We start from the raw sequence: 20923 nt of genomic DNA, 5'->3' as shown, positions 1-20923 counted from the left end.
CATTTGTTGAGCCATTCTAAATAGAGAAGCCAAAAAACAACAATCCGCATTGTGATTTTCAGTAGTTTTACTATATTTTTGAACAACTATGTATAGTGGGTTTTTTTTATTATTATTATTTTTATATGTAAACCTGGATTCACATGTTTAATCCTTCATTTATTTTTAAATTTTTAAAACTTTTTTAGTTCCCCTAAAGGGTATTGAACATGTTATCACTCATATACCACATACTGCAGTCTCTATGGCAGTATATAGTACATATTACTGCCATGTAATGGCTTCATGACAGGCCGGGAGCTTTCAATGTCTCGAGGGTACCGATCAGACATGTAAGGAGCCCATTCACCCACTCATTGATCTGCAAGTTATTCCCGATTCTATGTATCCAGATAACCTCTTAAAATGGGAATGCCCATTACAATATATTCTCATGACAACTCTGCATACATTTTTTAATATTCTTTCTATTTTTGTTTTGCATGTAATCTTATTTATATGCCAGTTGCTTTCAGAATTGATGATCATATCCACTCTAAGGCTCTGTTCACACTACCATTAGGATGACATTGGGCAGGTTTCAGTTTCTAATGCCGACCTCAGTATAATCTGCAGTTCACTGAAGCAAGCTGACAGCCTCATTATTAGTCAATTAGATTGAGCATATTCGCCCATCTCTAATTATAATGCTCTAAATAGCAGAAAACATCGCAAATGTCATAGGTTTGGTCTTATCTTATCTTATCTTATAACAGAATAACAGGGAATGACACTAGTGTACATATACTACATATACCAAAGGCGCCCTCTTGTGGCTGTTCACCTATATCATCTATGTCAGAGAGAAGAAGACGATCACGGTGCTAGTGGTGCATTGTGTGTCACTTTCATTGTCTTGGGCACTATTTGGGTACAATGTGCAGCTGGCACTAGTGAGGAAATTGAATGGCATTGTATGACTGACACTGTTATAGGGCAAAGATAATTTTTCGCCTCTAGTTCCTGTACTGTTGTAGTCTATATTTAACCATTTTCTTATTTTGTGACATTCTTTTAGCATTACATTGATAAAAATATACATAAAGCAGTGTCAGATCCTTCACCGGATGGACACTGGTGTGACTGACAGACCCCATGGGCTTATAATAGGGTCTGCCCAGTTCCTCTGTAATGCCCACACAATGCTATGCTTCCTATTAGAGACAATGATTCACTCTAGCAGTCGTCCCTGTGTCTGCCAAACCTTGACTCGCCTGTCAGATTGCTATAGAGTAGTCACCACCAATGTCTGAGGATATGTTTCTGAAGTCCTACCCTCTCTTTATACATGTTCTTGTTATCTAGTAATTTTTGTTACCATTGCACATGTATCATTAAGATTTAATAGTATATTTGATTATTGGTTCCAAAGTAAGATCAAAATAAGATTGTCTTCTCTAGACCTTTGGGAGTTATATTGGGAGCCATTTATTGTATCAAAACTAGAAGATCTTCTGGTGCAGTCCAGCCCTGACCACCGAAACCTGCAGCAGTCCTCATGCGGCAGACATCACTGTTATCACAAAGTATATGCCAAGTCCCAATGGGTGATACAATATATGCATACAAGTTAATCGTTATTTTTGTGTCTTTTGCATTATGTTGTCACCATTATGATACCAGCAATGTTGACACCATTGCTTTGTCTTTTAGCACAGACTGGCACAGATGCTTTTCTGGGGTCAGCAGGGTGTGACCAAGAACACTAGAGCAGCCATAGAATGGTATGAGCGAGGAGCCCTGGAGAATGAAGAGCCAGTGATAATGTATGACTATGCTGTTCTGTTATTTAAGGTATATCCCACTTCTGACACCCTTTTTTCATGCAACATTATCTATGGTATCATTGGACAGTCATCAGGCAAGTTCATACGCATACAAAACGTACAATACTAAAGCAGGGTTTTAGTCATAAGAATTGCCCAGCAGGGGGGTATTCAGAAGTACAAGAACATATACATATATCTAAGTCATATGGTAGGGGCTATGGTGGTTGAAAAGCATTTGGTTAATATTGTGCATAAAATGAGAATATTGGGCAAAAACTGATTAACGGCAATTTAAATATGGGGAGAAGTTATTAATGGTACATCCTCAGATTGGGTCAGTCACCTGTGGGGTACTATAGGGGCAGGAATTTTTTTCAATATTTTTATTAATGACTATGTAAAGGGTATACAGTGTATAATTTCAATACTTACAGATGATACTACGCTCTATAAAGTAGTCAACACAGACAGGAATTGTAATATTATAGAGGGATTTGGGGACGCCAGGGGCTTTAATGTGAATAAATACAATGTTATGCATTTGGGCTGAGGAAACAAGCTTTACAATGATGTATTAGGGTGCATTCACACTGAGTATACGCTGAGCTGATTCTGAACGTAAAACACGTTCAGAATCAGCGCATACAAAGCAGATCCCATTTATTTCAATGGGAGCCGGTATACGTGCGCTCCCCATTGAAATGAATGGGCTACTTTTTTCCCTATTGGTTTCAATGTGTGTGATGTACGGGGGGATTCAGAAGCTCTGGTTTCTTTCCCAACAGCAGTCTTTATTGCAGCAGACAAGCTTAAAGGTACAGGTAGTGCTGCTCAACAGCTCAGCATGTCAAAACAAACAAATGAAAATAAAGACCTACGCCTCTCCGGCGGCTTACTAAACGAGTTATGCCCTCACTAACCAGAGGGTCAGCCTACCGCTGACCTCCTAACAAACAGGGTTCACAAGTAAACAAGGGGTACACATACCCGGCCCTTTAACAGCGTCCTTTTTGGCAGAGCTTTCCCAGACTGGTTGAGTGTGTGTTTCAGTCTCTCTCCTCTCTCTCTCACTAACCTGTGCTACTTACAGAGCTCTGCTGGTCTGTTTCCAAGCCCGGAGTGGATGGCCCTGCAGGACTGGCCCGAACTTTACTCCATTCCGGGACCTACAAGCTAAACGCCTGTGCATACTGCAACAGTCTTGGGGAAAAATAGCGGTTCTCCCACACTATACCCCTCTCCACTTCACATGTGATATGCGCGTATCACATTGAAACCAATAGGGAAAAAAGCAGCCCATTCATTTCTATGGGGAGCGCACGTATGCCGGCTCCCATAGAAATGAATGGGATCTGCTTTATACGCGCTGATTCTGAATGTGTTTTACGTTCAGAATCAGCTCAGCGTATACTCAGTGTGAATGCATCTTATAATAGTGAAACACTGGATAAAACTGTCACTGAAAAAAAATAGTGATTATGCTGGACAATAAAGTCTTTTTTAGTGACCAATGCTAGTCAGCTGCTGCCAAGGCAAATAAACCATTAGAGGTGTAGATGCTCAATACAAGGACATGGTTTTGCCTCTATATAACCACACAGATCTTGTACAATTGTAAGCACCTGTGTAAAAGGAGGACATACTGGAACTCTAGTTGGTGCTATGACGGTAAGTAAGGGATTGGCTGGATTGCAATACGTACACCTGTATACCTATAGATGAATGTGAACAAAAGGATCCATTTCTGTCCGATTTCCTTGATGACACAAAAATTAATGGATTTCTATGTAAATAGGTTGTCGTTTGTTAAATAGATCTGCTAAATGGATGTAAAAAAAAACTTGATGTGAAAGCAGCCTAACATCTGTGTAATATATTCTGTATCACTATACAGGAGGTTGTTATCAAACAGAGCATAGAAAGCAGTGCAAACACTGGGAGACCATATAGACTCCACATAGATATAATATCGAAGCCCAGTACTGCAAACAGTGATAACCACTGAGCCACCTTGCTCTGCATTATTAAAATAGAAGTCACTTCCCTGACCTCAGTATGTGTTCTGGCCTCTGAATAATAATTTCATACAGGATTACGCTAGGTTCACACCTGCGTTCATGTCTCCGTTCTATGGTTTCCGTCTTCTGCATGGCAGAAGACAGAAACCATAGACCGGGTCCGGCCGTGAGCGTCGGTGAGCGTTTTAGGCTCTCCGCCGCGAAACCGGATTGTTTAATCCGGACACAGAGTAGTGCATGTCCGACTCTGTGTCCGGATTATAAAACCCAGTTTCGCGTCGGAGAGCGCAAAACGCTCACTGCCGCTCACGGCCGGACAGCTTTCTCACCCATTCAAATGAATGGGTGAGAAAGTCTCCTGCAGGCTTCCGTCTCCTGCATCTGTTTTATGCAGGAAACGGAAACCTGCAATAAGGACAGATGAACGCTGATGTGAACGAGCCCTTAATGACACATGTCCTTACAGTTGTCTGTTTTTTAGGGTGATGGTGTCCAAATGAACAAGAAGATGGCCTTAAAATTAATGAAGAAATCTGCTGCAAAGGTGACGATAACATAAAGGGGTATTCTAGTTCACCAAATAAATCTCAATGGGGGAATTTTATGAAGACTTACCCATAGCTGGTGTAGATTTCAAGCACCATTTACTCCTGTAAACTGGCAGAAATGATCATTAATCTAAAATCAAATGAACTTTTAATGCACTAGTAAAGTATACTGTGACACCAAAAAAGTCACTAGCAGGCCTACAACAGCATATAGCCAGGGCCACACAGGGCGATCACTCTACTGAATTTCCTGCAGTGTGTCCCTTCTGACTTCAGGTAGCTATTTTTGAGATAGGTGGAAAGTGGGACGACCACATCCGCATAATCCACATGCCACGTCCCTCACTTGCTCTCTCAGTCTTGTTTCCTATCATCATTTCTTGGTAGTGAGACTGATAGAGGTGGTCTACTGTATGGCTGAAAATAAAGCTGACCCATATTCTCACTCTGAGGCTACATGCATATCCTGGGTCCATAGTAAAACCGCACAGACGAATAATGGATGATATTTGTGTGACGCCCATACCTTCACTGACCCATTGATTCGTTTCAGTGAGCCCAGGCCACAAAACGGACAGGTACAGGAATTTTGTCTGGGATCATGGACCCTTGATAATATATGGGATTGTGTATGAGGATATAAAAAATAATGGGTTAAAAACACAGCTAGCACACTGACAAGACCTGGAGCTTTATACTGATAAGATCACAAATTTAAGCCTTTTACATGGGCCAATGATCAGTAGCAGACATTTGCACAAACGTGTTCATCTTAAATACACCCAGATCATCCGAAACTCCTGCAAATGGTCGTCAGCACATCTCATTGTGTAGACAGGGGCTGTGCTTCTGACATAACTAGCCCCCCTCCCATGACATCAACTTATGTAAATGCTAAAGAAACGAGTGTTGATGGACATGTTAGACCATGCACAGGTTATCATCCCACGTATCTATATCACCATATAACAGAATTTTTGTTGAATGTCTTTTTATTGAAAAATATAATTGTATTAATATAGTATCGAAGTAGGGAGATCATAGGTAAAGCATAAAACTAGAAGACCAAGCATGTCTTGTCGCTTCTGATGTGAAGAGATTTGTGCACATGGCATGAATATGCCACAAATGTTTCCTTGTCATACATTTTATGGCATTTTGACAAAACGTATCATAATATATTATTCACATTGATAGAAAGTGATCTGTGTATAGATTTTTTGTGGTTTCAGTGGTTTGAAACCATAGACCAGTCTGTATTGAAATGTCCCTTTAAGGCTTAGCCCTTCCTGTACCTTTAGGTGTGTTAGTTCCTTACCTGTAGTTTAGTAATGTGTTGTTCCAGACTTTATAAGGAAGTCATTTTCTTCCTCATTGTTGCCATCTTAGACACCACTGAAAAGTGACATGTGTGATGATTTTAACAATAGAATGTTGTTCTTGCACCCAGGGACAGGTTGAAGCTCTGAATGGCTTGGGTTGGTATTACCATAATTTCCGGAAAGATTATATCAGAGCTGTGAAATATTGGAGAAAAGCCTATGAGAAGGGAAATGCCGATGCCGCGTTTAACCTGGGAGTGATGTATCTATATGGCACCTACCCAGGGGAAGATGGTGCCAATGAAGTGAGTATGGAAGTGGCATGTGGGTGACATCTAAGCACCACCTGCTTTATGCTACATAAAGATAGGGATATTTGTATTTTACCATTGTCTTTGTATGCTACAATGAGAGGTTCATCATTTTACAGATGAGTTACATCTTGTTTTATAGTCCAGAGTTGCATTCACAGTGTAACACTGGTCTGTGACATGACCAGTCATGGTGGCCAGTCATGGCGTCATGCTGCATTCATGTCCTCTCACTGCTGTTCATGTTCTCCTTTCCCTACTGCTGTGACTATCCATAGTGAGCATGCTTTCTTCCTTGCTGACTCTTAAAGGGCTTGTTTATCTGCATGGAATAAGATGTCATCATCCAATCCCTGTTCTAAAAGGCACCTTCCCCCACATAAAGGTTCCTGAGCAATTTAGGTTCCTAGCCCTGTCTGGTTCCGTGAAAGTATGCCTCTAGTGCAGGGGTAGGCAACCTTTTCTGTTCGGCGTGCCGATTTAAATTAAAAAATCAAAGATGAGGTCCTCGGAGTGCCGGGCAATAATTGAAAAGCTGACGACACCTACACTAAAGTCATATAGCACAAACCGCAACATAGGGGTGCTGTCATACTGCGCTCCCAGCCACATGCGCTTACCACTATTTGCCTGGATACACATGTTCTTTTCCATTAGAAGCAATGTAAGTACATGCGTAACCCACAATTAGTGGTAATGTATGTGACTGGGAGCAGAGTAAGGTCATACCTGTAAAGAGCTGACACACAATGTACCTGTATGCTCCATCCAGTCCTTGGCCGTTAGTAACTTCAGTATTCTGTAAGGCTGCGTTCACACTACCGTAGGTGTCTGACAGCTAGTGTCCGCTGCTAATGTCCGTTCAAAATCTTGTGCGGACATTAGCATCGGACACTAGCTGTGTCCGTGACATTTTGCATTGATGTAGGACATGTAGGTTTTTCTGTCCGCTTGAAAAGTCAGACATCTTTGGGAACGGACACTTAACGACAGGCACTGACTGTAAAAGAACACACCCGATGTCCATTTAAATCAATGCAAAATGTCACAGACACAGCTAGTGTCCGATACTAATATCCGCACAAGATTTTGAACAGACATTAGCAGTGGATGCTAGCTGTTGGACACAGACGGTAGTGTGAACGCTCCCTAAGTGAAACGCAGATTAATTACAAGGGTTCACTGAAAGAGTAACTAATAAAATATAACCTTTATTAAATTCAATTAAAATAGATTTAAAATAGTAGTCCAAAAAATAGCAGTTTGTGTAAAGGACAGAATGGTCAATGATAAGCCTGTAGATAAAGGCAAATAGGATACAAATATTGCTCTGTCCTACTGACACACTACCAGTAACCCCTTATGTGCTGACAAGGGGATAATATACATGCCAGGAGCCTATGGATATCAGCTCTGACATAAACGCAGGATTAACAGGGACTGTGGGCATACAAGTGTCCCAATTAGACCACCCATGATAGGGAAAGACACAGCCTATCCTGCTCTAATACATAACGCTCCTCAACGCGTTTCCCTAACCCTATCTCGGGTTAATTCATCAGGAGGAGTAAGCTTCACAATGGTAGTGGATGGATGCGGTAAAAACCACAGTTCCCCTGGCCCCGTATGGTAGGACAGGGTACTGGTATATGCCCATGCAGATTAATTTCAGTCACTTTTAGTTGGCGGTGCAGTAACAGCAAAAACCCAGCCAGGAATAAATGGGTGTCACACTTTCAACAAAGTGAATGCACTGGTGCCCAGGAACTGGATTTGGCTATAACTGCATCTAGTTACAGTGTCACCACCCAATAGAATCACACTAAGGCTGAGGCCCAACATTACAAAAATGCAGCTTTTTTTATTGCAGATTTAGCTGCGTTTTTTTCTTTCCGTCAAAGCCAAGAATGGCTAGAAAACGAATGGGAAATATATAGGAAGCTTCTTATATGTCTCCCTCCTGCTCAATCTACTCCTGGCTTCGGCTCAAAAAAAACAGCAAAATCTGCAATGAAAAAAAGCTGTTTCTGCAACGTGGGGCTTTAGCCTAAGGCCCCCACGTTGTTGGAACACAGCTTTTTTTGTTACATATTTTGCTGTGTTTTTCTAAGCCTAAACCAGGAGTGGACTGAGCAGAAGGGAGACGTATAAGAAGCTTCCTATATATTTCCCATTCCTTCTGTAGCCATTTTTAGCTTTGGTTGAAATAAACCACATCAAAATCTGCAACAAAAACTCTGCATTTCTGCAATGTGGGGCCTCAGCCTTATGCCTCCTGCATACAAGTGGTACGGATGTGGTTTTCACTGACCTATACATTAAAAATGAGTTGACAGGGCTGCAAATGCAGACAGATATAGGGGATGTATAGGACAGATATAGGAGTCGTATAGGACAGATATAGGGGATGTATAGGACAGATATAGGGTATGTATAGGACAGATATAGGACCTGCTCAATAGTTTTCAGCTCTTCAATTTGGCCCAGATACACAGCCACAAAAAGAATGGCTGTATATATGGGTCAATAGAAGTATATAGGTCTGTACTTTATCCGCAGTTGTAGATAAAGAGTCTGGTCATGTGCATTTCAGGTTGATTCAATGTGCCTCATATTAATAGCAGTTAACCCCATCATGTCCCTCACATGAACCCCCTGTGTGCTTCACATAAGGGACACTGATATGTGAGACATATGGAGGTAATAAGTGAATATCTTCATTATATAGGTCCCTTATTAGTACCCCCATATGTCTCACATATCAGTAACCCTTATGTGAGCAACACAGGGGTTAATGTGAAGGACATGATGGGGTTAACTGCTATTAATGTGAGGCACATGGAGTTACTAAAACTAAAGTAATAACCCCAAATGCCTGACATTAATAAGAATAGTTAGTAACACACGTACCTGGTGTTGTGTTTACTTTCACTTTGCTCCCCGGAGCTTCCTCTCCTCCTCAGGGCTGCAGACGGCAGGAGCTCCTCCTCACATGTAGCAGCAGGTCCAGGGAGCCCTTATCCTGTGCAGTGAGAGGCTCACCTCTGATTGGTGGCAGGGAGAGAAGGGGGCGTGTCCTACACCGCAGCTCTACCAGAGCACTGAAAGGACGCTCTCTCTCTCAATTTAGTGTATGAAGGTTGCAGGCTGGCTGCCGTGCCAGCAAAATATGCCTTGCGTGCCAGTCTTGGCACGCGTGCCAGGGGTTGCCGACCCCTAGTGTATTCCCCACTTATCTGTGCTTGACCCCGGCTTGTTACTTTCCTTTGTTCCCATCTTACTGTCGATTACCCATATCTGACCCCCAGATGAAGCCAGTGACAACATATGCATCAGGGTATGTGCTGTTTGGGTAAGGTGGTTTAGTATGACTTGTGTATTATATACAGTGTTGTTATAACGTATTATTTGTTTGTCCACTATCATTGATGTCCACAATGAATTGATTGTTGCTGTATGCAATATATATCTCATCACAGTACCAATACAGATCCAAATACTATTACCCTACTCATACTAACCTCCATCCAGCACTATTTTTGTGGTTCTCCCAAATGTGCTTTCCCCTTATTTATGTGACATGTTTGTGTATTTATTATGTTAAATAAATCTGAACTATTTTTTGTGCAGTTGTGGGACTTTCTTGTTTGTTTGATTTTGCTGCTTACCCATGACCCCAGCCTGTTATCTGAACTCCGAACCAATGCTTCCTGTCCTGACCTGTTGTCTGTATCTTTGATTGCAAGTGTAGTCTGCCAGCCCAGACCTCGGCCTGTTCCCAGACATCACTCCTGTTTGTTCCTTTGGTTCTTTTCAGAAATCTAATATACTGTATATATAAAAAAAAAACACAAGACGCCACTTAACTAATTGAGATGTGTGTCTTAATAATCTTGTCAACAGTTTCCAATAGGGGCCAACAGAATTGTGACTCTGGACTATAATACAGGTTATAACTCAGTACCAGTAGAAGATAAGCAATGTATTATATTTACATAGTTGTTTATGATGATGATGTTCTAGGCTGAAAATACACAGTAGAAATCACTGGTTTAGGTAGTAGTTGTACATTCACTTTGAACATGTAAAACAGATCAAGCTGGGTAAGCTCTTCATCACTATATACATTGAGTCACATGCTATTTTTTATTCTTCCAGACCCAAGCCTATGAATTCATGTTGAAAGCCTCTGAAGGCGGCCATCTTGAAGCTTCTATAAATGTGGCACAATATCTAATGACTGGAATATTGGACGGTGTCCAGAGGAATCCAAGTACTGCAATCCTGTAAGTAGAATCTGCAGTAGTGATTCATGGTTAGTGTTATGAAGGAATAACATTCAGCCGATCCGAAAATATAATAGTATAATGATAAATACAACTGGATTGGATCTTCCCACAATGGTAGCCGCTAAACCCAGTAGTAATTGTTTCACAAAGATTATAATCCTTACAAACAACTTATTCCTTCTAGGTTGGCAAAGTTTGTTGCAGAACAGAATGGAAACATTGGACTTGTTATCCGGAAAGCTGTGAATGCTTACCTGGATGGTGCTCTGTAAGTCGGGCTTACGAATATTCCTTTCATTTAGCGAAGCTATTCAGCAACAATTTAACATTATTTGTAAAAAAAAATTTAACTTTTAATTTTCTATAAATTTAAATATGGTCATGTTCATGGGAAAACCCCTTTAAGCAGAAGTCTCCCTCGGTGCAGGGGAGGTCAAGACTGGGGAGTGGGGTTGAGCCGATCTTGACTTTTCAGGATCGATTTTAAAATCCGATTGCCGATCATTTTTCATTCGAACCCGATCTCGATCCCAATTCCAATCCCAATGCAAGTCAATGGGATTTTTTTTACTAATCGGAGATCGGATTTTAAAAGCAATCCTATTCACTACACAGCATGGAATCTAACAATTGAACGCTTTAATTGTTAGAATCCACGCTGTGTAGTGAATCACTAAGTAGCCAGAGGATTTATTTTTAATCCTCTGGCTACTTAGTCCCCCCTGGTGTCCACTTACCTGCAGAGATGGCTGCTCTGCTGCCCGGTGTTCTTCTTCGCTTGCTGCCGCTCCACACTGCTCTTCTTGCCTCGCTACCCCCTGACTCCCAGGTTAGGAGAGTGTGGGAAGGTTAGGAGAGTGTGGGCAGGTACTGGGAGGGGAGACGTCACGTCTCCCCGCCCTGTACCCGCCCACACTCTCCTAAGTCACAAGCCCCGCCTTCCTAGCTCTTTAAACATTATCCTGGGAGGCGGCGGCAGCGAGGCGAGAAGAGCAGCGTGGAGCGGCAGTGAGGCGAATAAGAAAACCAGGCACTGCAGACCAGCCATCAATGGAGGTAAGTAGCTACTAGAGATGTTAGTTTAGTCTCCCATTAGAATGAATGGAGGCAGCCGGCGCGTAGGGGGTTAAGGCTATTTCCCGGCTGCTTCCATTCATTCCTATGGAACCGCAGCAGAGCCTTCACACTGAGTATACACTCTGCTCAGAATGTACGGAGTGCATACTCAGTGTGAAGGCTAAGCATAGCATTGTGGGAAATAGTACTGATCTCGATCCCACCTAAAAAGATCGTGTTGGGAATGGGCGATTGCAATCGTGAAATTTTCTCGATCGCCGATCGGAATCCGATCTTTTCCGAACATGATTGCTCAATCCTACTGGGGAGAAAACATCAGCCTTAATAGATCTCCCCCAAAGTGTTTAAGGATTGAAATTAACAACCAGTTTGTCATATAGTTCTTAATTCTTGATTTCTTGCAGAGATGAAGCGTTTCTGAATCTCATCTTGACTGCTGAAGCCGGAGTGGAGATGTCTCAGACAAATGTGGCGTACCTTTGTGAAGAGCATTTAGTATGTATATTTTTGTTTTTCTGATATACCACTAGTCTAAAAGGCACAATGCAGGTATGGGCCCCATTACAGGACCCTGGAGCTTCAAGTTACGCCTGTGATGGAAACTGTGTAGCTCAGGCGATGGTTCACATCTACGTCGGCGTCTCCATTGGAAACTCTGTGATAGATTCTGCTGAAGATCAGGAGAAAAAAAGTTCTGCACAGAGGACTTTTTTCTCTGCCGGATTTGGTTTCAAAACGATGGACCCCATTATTAAAACTACTGAGGTTCGCTGGCTCCATGTGTAAGTGCTTTTTTTAGTAGTCCACCTCTCTCTTATTAGGGTTCCCCAAACGACAGAGATCCAGTACTAGTGTGAACCTAGTGTCAGCTGTATTGCGCTGTTTCCGTAGCTCACATTCTTCTCTATTGGAATTATGGAAACAGTATTCCATTCCTAGGGTTCCTGAATTGGGAGCAGTTGTTCCCATCTTGATAGTGTTTTACCTAGAAGGGAATAGCTCTTTGAGCCAGCTTTACACATGAGATAAGTCAGCCATATGTCAGCCAAACAACTCCCTTAATGTGTTCTTTATTATGTGTTATTATTGTTATTGCTTTTGTCTTTTTTAGGCATTGCCAACAACACCTCTAGGACATATTTGCAGTTGGAGATATTATAACATGTCAGTACATCAGCACAATCCTTCTAATTATGGTATGTCATATTGGTATAAGCAGTGGCGTAACGAGGAATGGCAGGGCCCCATGGTGAACATTTGACATGGGGTCTCCCCAGCCCCCTGAACGCCCCCCTTCCCCGCACAAACCACATTCCTGCACACACTATTATGCCCCATAGTGGCCCCTACACACAGTATTATGCCCCATTGTAGCCCCTGCATGTATTTTTATGTCCCATAGGGGCCCCTGCACACAGTATTATGCCCCATTGTAGCCCCTGCATGTATTTTTATGTCCCATAGGGGCCCCTGCACACAGTATTATGCCCCATTGTGGTCTTTTCAGCCCCTAGATTATAATGCTTGTAGACCCAGGGGAGGATACAAACATAAAAAACACTGGTTCTGGCACACTCCCCGCAGATCTCTTCAATGTTGGTCCAGAAGTCACCTGACCCAGGCCGGTGCCGCGATACATAATGACGCTGGTCTAGGAAACCAAACAAGCCTGCTGGAATGCAGGAGAGGAAAGTAAAAGTGTGTTTTATGTTCCTTCACCTCCCCTGGCCCTCCAATCAGTATACTTGGGGGTCTGAAAAGACCCCTCGAGTTTCATGATAGCAATATTTGTGGGAATTGCGGGTCCGCAACCTCACTTACTGTTCCCCGCAGAAGTGGTAGCACAGGCAGCTGTGAGCAGGAGCGAAGATTGGTAAGTAAATAGGGCCCGTTACCAGCTGGGGTTACTCCAGCAGGTAGCTGTCTATAGAAAAAACAAACAAAAAAACACACACATCAGGGGCCCGTCAGGCCCCTTGATATCCCAGGCACTGTAGTAGCCCCTACCTCAGTAGTTACGTCCCTGGGTATATGTTGTAGACCCCATTAGAGACTCCATAGCATAGACCGACAAAAATTGGTGGAGGAAAAATTCCTGCACGGAGGATTTTTTTCTTTGCTGATTTCAATTTCAAAACAGGTAATAACTGATGAACCCCATTACAGTCCATAGGAATGACAGGGCTCCGTGTGTAACCATTATAATGGTCCGGCTCCTCCGTCATTCGGGTCCCCTGACAGACCCGGCGCTAGTGTGAACGTAGCATTAGCCGAGCAGCACAAGTATATCTACGATATGGACATGTGCAACTGTTTTATATTTATTTATATTTTACACACACAAAACGGGTCAATTGTATTTTTGTAAAAGTGCTATATTTTCTATTGACCAGGAGATGGCGCCATATATCTGACACAATTCAGTCATTTACATGGTGTTCCAATATCCATGTACCTTTTTTTTCTGCATACTTATGAGGATAAAAATGAATACATAAAAGTTGATTTCGTTATAACATATCTCTTTTCGTAGCTTTATTGAAATTGGGTGATATGTATTATTATGGTTGCACAAATCAGCACAAAGACCTGGAACTATCAATGAAGTTGTACACTCGGGCAGCACTTCAGGGCGACTCTCAGGTAAACATATCAGCCTGCTTATATTGGCAGCATTATATATACGAACTGACATAACAGACTATTGCAAAATCTTTATAATCCATGCTAATATTGGGTACTTGGACGTTTCCTTGTTGACTACGTTCTTTTCCTTTTAGGGGTTTTTCAATCTAGGCCAGCTGGCTCAAGAAGGAATTTCCATACCTGAGTATTTGTTGAGACACCTTAAAATTGAGACATCCTTGTATGATAACAACCATTCCCTGGCAATACAGCTCTATGAAAGGTGAAACTGCACAGCTGCCTATATAATCATTTATTCCTATATTTCTCTTACTTGTATAGCGCCTACATGTATTCTGCAGAACTTTGCAGACATTGTTAGTCGCTGTCCCATATAGGGCCACAATCTATATTCTCCAGTATATCTCACCAGCCCACCCATAGCGATGTCAGTGATGGTCCTTAAGATTAACAAATTTTATTACATTTGTTTTGGGTCAGATTTGTGTAAAGTGGCCATTGTATTCAGTGTGATATGAAGAAATTTGGTCCAATTACAATGTGCCGCAATCGCCCTGTAAAGTGTATGTGTATGGCCGGATTTATAATCATTGATAAGAGACTTTCCTCACTATAATAGCTGTATACCTGTATGAAAACTGTCCTATTCTTCTTTCTTCAGATGTCAGAATCATAGCAGTGATGAGAGTATTAGTCCTTGCACATTGGTGTTGCTTTACCTGCAGCTGACTGACACCTGGTATTTCATGCTGAAGTCCTCCTTGGTACGGTTTGTAACCAATATTTATAATAATAATTTGGAATTGTGAAAAGTCATTGTACAAACTTTATAACATTTCATTTTTTTCTTTTCCAGGTCCATGTGCTAGTGTCTGTCATCCTGGCTACATTCACATTACAGTGTATATTTTCCCTACAAGGTGAGATCCTATCAAATAATCACACCCAGACTAGTGTACCTACATTTATACCTTACCCAGACCAGTCTACATTTATACCTTACCCAGACCAGTCTACATTTATGTCTTACCCAGACTAGTCTACATTTATACCTTACTCAGACCAGTCTGACGTGCCTCGCGGGTTGCAGAACGCCTCTGGAAGAAAAGCCACTCCCAGGAGGATTTCCTCAGTTACAAAGAGGCAGTTCTCACATTTAAGAACGCACTCACTTCCACAAAGCAGGTCTACTTCACCACACTCATATCTGCACTCTCTCGCAACCCCAAACAGCTATTCTCCACCTTCAACTCCCTCCTCTGTCCTCCTGCCCCCCTCCAACATCACTTATCTCAGCTGACGACTTCGCCTCTTACTTTAAAACTAAAATTGACACCATCAGAGACAGTCTCACCCTACACCCCAAACAACCCCTTGACCCAACTACTTGCTGCTCCTCATCCCTGACCTGTTTCCCCACTATCGCTGATGAAAAACTCTCCTCCCTAATCTCCAAATCCCACCTCACCTCCTGCGTGCTTGACCCGATTCAGTCACATTTCATCCCCAAGCTCATTGAAGTCATTACTCCGGCCCTAACCCATCTCTTCATCCTATCCCTAGCCAATGGATCCTTCCCCTCCTCCTTCAAACACGCCACTGTCACTCCTATACTTAAGAAACCGTTCCTCGACCCGTCCTCTCCTGCCAACTATCGTCCCATCTTACCCATACACATCAAAACTGCTTGAGCAACACGTCCACTCTGAACTCTCCGCCTATCTCTCGTCCAACCTGCTCTTTGACAGACTACAGTCAGGCTTCAGACCCCAGCACTCCACTGAAACTGCCCTAACAAAAGTTACCAATGACCTGCTAACGGCCAAAGCCAAGCACCATTACTCTGTCCTCCTCCTCCTTGACCTCTCCTCTGCCTTTGACACAGTTGACCACTCCCTCTTGTTAGAAATTTTCTCATCCCTTGGTATCTGACCTGGCCCTTTCCTGAATCTCCTCATACCTCACCGACCGCACATTCAGCGTCTCCCACTCGCACACCACCTCCTCACCTCACCCTCTCTCTGTAGGTGTCCCCCAGGGCTCCGTCCTAGGACCCCTCCTGTTCTCCATCTACACCCTTGGCCTGGGCCAACTCCTAGAATCTCATGGTTTTCAATACCACTGTTATGCCGACGACACCCAAATATACATCTCTGGACCAGATATTACCTCCCTGCTGGCCAGAGTTCCAGATTGTTTAGTGGCCGTAGCCTCCTTCCTCTCCTCCCGCTTTCTCAAACTCAACATGGAGAAAACGGAGTTCATCATTTTCACCCCATCCCGTATGGCCCCTCCACCCGACCCATATATCAAAGTTAACGGAACCCCACTCACCCCTGTCCCACAGGCCCGATGTCTTGGGGTAACCCTGGACTCTGACCTATCCTTTAAGCCACATATTCAAACCCTCAAAACCTCCTGCTGCCTCCAGCTCAAGAACATCCATCAAATCCTTCCTCACCCCTGAAACTACCAAGATGCTCGTCCAGGCCCTCATAATCTCCCGCTTAGATTACTGCAACACCCTTCTCCATGGACTCCCAGCTAACACCCTCGCCCCCCTCCAGTCCACCCTAAACTGTGCTGCTCGCTTAATCCACCTCACGCCCCGATCTTCATCGACTGCTCCCCTCTGCCAGTCTCTCCACTGGCTACCCATAGCCCAGCGAATTGAGTTCAAGCTACTAACGTTAACATACAAAGCCATCCACAACCTGTCCCCTCCATATATCTCTGAACTAATCTCCTTCCTAATTACCTGCCTACACGTAACCTCAGATCCTCCAATGACCTCCTACTCCGCTCTGCTTTCATCCGCTCCTCACACAACCCCAAGATTTCTCCCGTGCATCCCCCATACTCTGGAACTCCTTACCAAGACACATAAGACTGATCTCCACAATCACAGGATTCATGAAGGCCCTGAAGACTCACCTATTCAGGAAGGCCTACACCCCCCAATAACACTATCACCGCACTGCCATCTGTACAGTCTCCCCTCTCCTTCTGTCTCTACCCCCCTTCCCTCATAGATTGTAAGCCCTCGCGGGCAGGGTCCTCTACCCCACTGTGCCAGCCGATCACTGTTAGTATTATATCTACCTGTATATTTTGTGTATTATATGTAACCCCCAAATGTAAAGCACCATGGAATTAATGGTGCTATATACAGTCCTATGAAAAAGTTTGGGCACCCCTATTAATCTTAATCATTTTTAGTTCTAAATATTTTGGTGTTTGCAGCAGCCATTTCAGTTTGATATATCTAATAATTGATGGACACAGTAATATTTCAGGATTGAAATGAGGTTTATTGTACTAACAGAAAATGTGCAATATGCATTAAACCAAAATTTGACCGGTGCAAACTTAACTGAACTTGAATTGTTTTGTAAATAGGAATGGTCCAAAATCCCTTCATCCAGGATCCAGGAACTGATTAAAAGCTACAGGAAGCGACTAAAAGGAGGAGCTACTAAATATTAATGTCATTTTTCTGTTGAGGTGCCCATACTTTTGCACCGGTCAAATTTTGGTTTAATGCATATTGCACATTTTCTGTTAGTACAATAAACCTCATTTCAATCCTGAAATATTACTGTGTCCATCAGTTATTAGATATATCAAACTGAAATGGCTGCTGCAAACACCAAAATATTTAGAACTAAAAATGATTAAGATTAATAGGGGTGCCCAAACTTTTTCATAGGACTGTACATAAACAATAATAATAATAGTCTACATTTATACCTTACCCGGACCAGTCTACATTTATACCTTACCCAGTCCAGTCTACATTTATACCTTACCCAGACCAGTCTACATTTATACCTTACCCGGACCAGTCTATATTTATACCTTACCCGGACCAGTCTACATTTATACCTTACCCGGACCAGTATACATTTATACCTTACCCAGACCAGTCTACATTTATACCTTACCCGGACCAGTCTACATTTATACCTTACCCGGACCAGTCTACATTTATACCTTACACAGACCAGTATACATTTATACCTTACCCAGACCAGTCTACATTTATACCTTACCCAGACCAGTCTACATTTATACCTTACCCGGACCAGTCTACATTTATACCTTACCCAGACCAGTCTACATTTATACCTTACCCAGACCAGTCTACATTTATACCTTACCCAGACCAGTCTACATTTATACCTTACCCGGACCAGTCTATATTTATACCTTACCCGGACCAGTCTACATTTATACCTTACCCGGACTAGTCTACATTTATACCTTACCCAGACCAGTCTACATTTATACCTTACCCGGACCAGTCTACATTTATACCTTACCCGGACCAGTCTACATTTATACCTTACCCGGACCAGTCTACATTTATACCTTACCCGGACCAGTCTACATTTATACCTTACACAGACCAGTCTACATTTATACCTTTCCCAGACCAGTCTACATTTATACCTTACCCAGACCAGTCTACATTTATACCTTACCCAGACCAGTCTACATTTATACCTTACCCGGACCAGTCTATATTTATACCTTTCCCAGACCAGTCTACATTTATACCTTACCCGGACCAGTCTATATTTATACCTTACCCGGACCAGTCTACATTTATACCTTACCCGGACCAGTCTACATTTATACCTTTCCCAGACCAGTCTACATTTATACCTTACCCGGACCAGTCTACATTTATACCTTACCCAGGCCAGTCTACATTTATACCTTACCCGGACCAGTCTACATTTATACCTTACCCGGACCAGTCTACATTTATACCTTACCCGGACCAGTCTACATTTATACCTTACCCGGACCAGTCTACATTTATACCTTACACAGACCAGTCTACATTTATACCTTTCCCAGACCAGTCTACATTTATACCTTACCCAGACCAGTCTACATTTATACCTTACCCAGACCAGTCTACATTTATACCTTACCCGGACCAGTCTATATTTATACCTTTCCCAGACCAGTCTACATTTATACCTTACCCGGACCAGTCTATATTTATACCTTACCCGGACCAGTCTACATTTATACCTTACCCGGACCAGTCTACATTTATACCTTTCCCAGACCAGTCTACATTTATACCTTACCCGGACCAGTCTACATTTATACCTTACCCAGACCAGTCTACATTTATACCTTACCCGGACCAGTCTACATTTATACCTTACCCGGACCAGTCTATATTTATACCTTACCCAGACCAGTCTACATTTATACCTTACCCAGACCAGTCTACATTTATACCTTACCCAGACCAGTCTACATTTATACCTTACCCGGACCAGTCTATATTTATACCTTTCCCAGACCAGTCTACATTTATACCTTACCCGGACCAGTCTATATTTATACCTTACCCGGACCAGTCTACATTTATACCTTACCCGGACCAGTCTACATTTATACCTTTCCCAGACCAGTCTACATTTATACCTTACCCGGACCAGTCTACATTTATACCTTACCCAGGCCAGTCTACATTTATACCTTACCCGGACCAGTCTACATTTATACCTTACCCGGACCAGTCTACATTTATACCTTACCCGGACCAGTCTACATTTATACCTTACCCGGACCAGTCTACATTTATACCTTACACAGACCAGTCTACATTTATACCTTTCCCAGACCAGTCTACATTTATACCTTACCCAGACCAGTCTACATTTATACCTTACCCAGACCAGTCTACATTTATACCTTACCCGGACCAGTCTATATTTATACCTTTCCCAGACCAGTCTACATTTATACCTTACCCGGACCAGTCTATATTTATACCTTACCCGGACCAGTCTACATTTATACCTTACCCGGACCAGTCTACATTTATACCTTTCCCAGACCAGTCTACATTTATACCTTACCCGGACCAGTCTACATTTATACCTTACCCAGACCAGTCTACATTTATACCTTACCCGGACCAGTCTACATTTATACCTTACCCGGACCAGTCTATATTTATACCTTACCCAGACCAGTCTACATTTATACCTTACCCAGACCAGTCTACATTTATACCTTACCCAGACCAGTCTACATTTATACCTTACCCGGCCCAATCTACATTTTTACCTTACCTGGACCAGTCTACATTTATACCTTACCCAGACCAGTCTACATTTATACCTTACCCAGACCAGTCTACATTTATACCTTACCCGGACCAGTCTATATTTATACCTTACCCAGACCAGTCTACATTTATACCTTACCCAGACCAGTCTACATTTATACCTTACCCGGCCCAATCTACATTTTTACCTTACCTGGACCAGTCTACATTTATACCTTACCCGAACCAGTCTACATTTATTCCCTACCAAATCCAGTTTACATATAAACCTATGTATCTTTTAGTTTTTCACTTTGCTCCAGAATATTGCACTAAAAATATTCAATATTTAAATAAGGTCGTAAAATCTCTGAAGTCAACATGAATATCTAATTTATACCCCAAAAAAACCCTCATTATGTAGAAGTAGAATTACTGTAGGAAGGACATGTGATATAAACTTTCACCATTCCATCCTTTATTGCTATATATGTCCAGCCTCTGGCCTATCCAGCAGCCCATTGCTTGCTACACAGTCTTACATCACTGTTCTTATGTTCTGCTTTGGCTTTAATCCCAGATGAAGCAGGGAATTCATTAACCCATTTACGTCAGTGATATAATCGTTGAGCATCTTTGGTGCACAACCCTTTCTTGAGCCTCAGCCCAAGAAATTTAATATCACACCAGAAAACTAATGTAAATTATACAAGAAATCTTTGCCTGGCTAGTGTAGATTTCATTGCTGATGCACAGCATTGTGCCCAATTTCTGCAATAATTTAGGTACACCTTGCACTAGTCATGGGAGTTATTAAGACTGGAG

At 42.4% G+C, this 20923-nt stretch overlaps 1 protein-coding gene across 1 annotated transcript in view; it reads left to right on the top strand.

Moving 5' to 3' along the window:
* Positions 1-20923, top strand: part of SEL1L3 (SEL1L family member 3) — a 46623-nt gene that overhangs the window by 24395 nt on the left and 1305 nt on the right. The window contains exons 13-23 of the mRNA XM_075259875.1: positions 1693-1833; positions 4308-4370; positions 5825-6001; positions 10166-10293; positions 10481-10564; positions 11778-11868; positions 12485-12569; positions 13907-14016; positions 14154-14281; positions 14681-14783; positions 14876-14939. Of these exons, the coding sequence (XP_075115976.1) occupies positions 1693-1833; positions 4308-4370; positions 5825-6001; positions 10166-10293; positions 10481-10564; positions 11778-11868; positions 12485-12569; positions 13907-14016; positions 14154-14281; positions 14681-14783; positions 14876-14939 (1174 nt within the window). The remainder of the gene's footprint in view (positions 1-1692; positions 1834-4307; positions 4371-5824; positions 6002-10165; positions 10294-10480; positions 10565-11777; positions 11869-12484; positions 12570-13906; positions 14017-14153; positions 14282-14680; positions 14784-14875; positions 14940-20923) is intronic.

The sequence above is a fragment of the Leptodactylus fuscus genome, chromosome 1, assembly GCF_031893055.1.
Source record: "Leptodactylus fuscus isolate aLepFus1 chromosome 1, aLepFus1.hap2, whole genome shotgun sequence".
NCBI lineage: Eukaryota > Metazoa > Chordata > Amphibia > Anura > Leptodactylidae > Leptodactylus > Leptodactylus fuscus.
This window is presented reverse-complemented; position numbering and strand designations above follow the sequence as displayed.